The following is a 2,959-nucleotide window of genomic DNA, read 5'->3' as shown; positions in this document are numbered from 1 at the left end:
TGTCTTCTTATGAAATAAAATTTTAGCGAAAAAAAAAAATGCCAATACGTGGGGTGATATATGCTTGAATCTAACATGTGGCAAACCTTGGAGCATTTCTAAATATCTATACAATAAAAAAATTCCGGCCAACCTTTCATGTGGAAAAAATTTATGCCGGTCTAGATATACCATGTAGAGCTTACCAGTCAAAGAACTTTTGCCATAAAGTTTTTGAAACATAAAATTTTCTTGTTGATACATTAGACTTATCTTTAAATATTTTCCTTGATTAACAATTGTGCTTTTTTTCTTGCCTAATTATTCTTATCAATTCTTGCTATAATTAAATTTATGGTTATGTATACCCTTAATGATTAAGTTCTTAAAACTTTTCTTTGATTACATGATTAAGCCTAATACGAAGACCTAGCCAAATAAGAAAAGAAAATAAATAAATTGAGAAAGAATGCTGCCCGACAATGTTGCGTATGCTTAGACATTTGGGAAAGTGGAGCTGGGGTATGGACATCTTTTCATAGCCTGGTTCCACTTCCCCATGTATTTGAGCATATACAACTGTCAAGTAATGTTCTTTTTCCCATAATATATATATATATATATATATATAACTCAAATTTAGGAGAACAACTAAGAATTGAGGGGTACTATGGTATTAAAAAATTTGGAGGGAAGTTGGAAGGAATAAGGGAATTTGGCAAATTACAAAATATGTTTAAAGGACTGAAAAAAATTCTCCCCCTTTCTTACTTATTATTACTACAAGATTTTCCCTCTATATATTCAAACAACTGCTCTCATTGCATCAAACCAAACTCCTTCAGTTCTCTATTTCAGCTCCACCAAGATGCATCCCATTTTGTTGCTTGGATTTCTGATAGTAGTATACTTAAGTGTAAGATAAAATATGCTTTCTATCATCATTCATTTCAACTTGGCTATTGCTTGTTCTTTTTTTACCTTCCTTATTTTGTTTTATTGCCCACCCCCCCAAAAAAAAAATGATTTTGCAGGGTTCTCAAGCTAAAAATGCCTTCTCACAATACTGGGAAGAGCATATCGGTATTCCACACTCTCCACATTGGTTAGCTGCAAAGGCTTCTCCATTGAGTTCCCATCAAGTGATAGTTTATATGAAACTTATGGAGAACAATGAATTGCCTTCCCACCTACCTTCATTTTGTAAGCAAGCTAATATTGCTTGTTCTACAAATGCACTGATGAAGAAGACAACAGAATTCACAAGCCTACCGCCAATAGCACAATGGAATGATATCAAGTTGAAGTATGAACTTGTTCCAAGTGCAGTACCCCTGTCAGTTGCCAGCCAAGGAGGATTACCATATTTTCGAGAATCAATGGTGAAAGAGGGAGGTTTTATTCCTATCCCTGATCTAAGGGACCCAATGTCATATAAATCATTCTTGCCGCGATCTCTAGCATCAAAAATCCCAATTTCCTTTGCCCATATTGAAGATTTGAAGAATCTTTTTGGTGTGGTGGATGAATCAAACATGGATGAATATATTCAGGAAACAGTCGATATATGTGATGAAAAAAGCTCAATTCTAGGTGTGCAAAGCAGTTGTGTGACTTCCGCTGAGGATCTCATCGACTTTGTTGTCAAGAAATTAGGCCATCACGTTCATGGATGGAGTACTGAGAATGTTGAAGGATCTTATGAGAATGTCACAATTGGAGTTGTGAAACTCATCTATGAAAACCTTTCTGAACCACCAGCCTTATGTCATAGTTTACCCTTTCCATTTCAAGTCTATTATTGCCATGTTTTACAGGAAGTAAAACTATATGCAGTTGAGTTACATGCTCAAAGGAAAGTAAATCATGCGATCATGGCATGCCATTATGACACATCAACTTGGAATCCAAACCATCTTGCTTTTAAGCTGTTGGGTTTTGGTCCAGGCCTAATTGAAGTCTGCCACTGGATAAATGAGAATGGAGTAGTTTGGACAAAAACTCTAGGCTGAGCACAATTTGAAGATTTGACTGTCTTCCAGTCCTCTTGTTTGTAATAAATGTTACTAATACTATTTGAAGGATAAATAATGATCCGATTTGGCTTACTTCTCATGTCTTTCAAGTTTCAATATATAAATTTCGTTCTTTAATTTTCCAGCATCATAGATTTTTTGCTAGAATCCAGCATCATATATGACAGCTTTTATATATTATAATAATAAAAAAAAAAGACATTGATGCAGGTTTATTCATAAATAATTGAATAATTTCTTGGATCTCAGATTTATAACGGTGAACATAACATGATACTAGATTTGAGAGAGAAAATATTGCAAATGGAGGATCTTACTAAAGGAATTATTTTGGAGATGGGGGAGTGAAGTAGATATTGAGGTTGCTTGCAACCATATGAGTGTGCACTGACATTCTTGAAGTATTGGGGGCCAAAAAGAAGATGAGAGGGGGAAAAATCTTGTTCTTCATGCATGTTTATAAATGTTGGGGAAAGTTCTAGGAGTCTAGTACTAGTAGTATCTTTATACCAACACAGTTTACCACATGGTAAATTGGCTAGAGCTAAAATTTTGTAGATAAGTAGGGCCGCAGGTTGCTCGCTCACATTGTAATTCTTAGCCAAAATGGAGTTGGCCAAGTGGAAAAATAATTCTTTGAAAATTAATGGAAAAAAAAAAGAATAAAAATTGAAAATGCAGGAAATATGCCAATACATTAGAGTTTATATGCTTTAATCTAGGACTAAAATTTGACATGTGATCAACTATAGACCATTTTCTATGTATCCATATGGTCAAAATTGCCACATCACATTTCCATGTGGCAAAATTTGGTGTCAGTCTACTAATACCGTCTATAGCAAGGGTGTCAATTATGAGCCCACATTGGTAGGCACGATTGAGCCTAGCACGTTTATGGCCCGACCTGGACTGGTCTGATTGATAAACATGTATAAACAAGC

The 2,959-nt window shown here is 34.9% G+C and overlaps 1 protein-coding gene across 1 annotated transcript; it reads left to right on the top strand.

The window, feature by feature from the left end:
- Window positions 1-1,001: 1,001 nt before the first annotated feature.
- LOC122063155 (polygalacturonase non-catalytic subunit AroGP2-like) lies at window positions 1,002-1,991 on the top strand. Its single transcript, XM_042626847.1, has one exon. It carries the CDS (start codon window positions 1,002-1,004, stop codon window positions 1,989-1,991), a length of 990 nt encoding a protein of 329 aa, XP_042482781.1.
- The last annotated feature ends 968 nt before the right edge of the window (window positions 1,992-2,959 follow it).

Source organism: Macadamia integrifolia, unplaced genomic scaffold, assembly GCF_013358625.1.
Source record: "Macadamia integrifolia cultivar HAES 741 unplaced genomic scaffold, SCU_Mint_v3 scaffold1222, whole genome shotgun sequence".
In the NCBI taxonomy this organism is placed as follows: Eukaryota; Viridiplantae; Streptophyta; class Magnoliopsida; order Proteales; family Proteaceae; genus Macadamia; species Macadamia integrifolia.
This window is presented reverse-complemented; position numbering and strand designations above follow the sequence as displayed.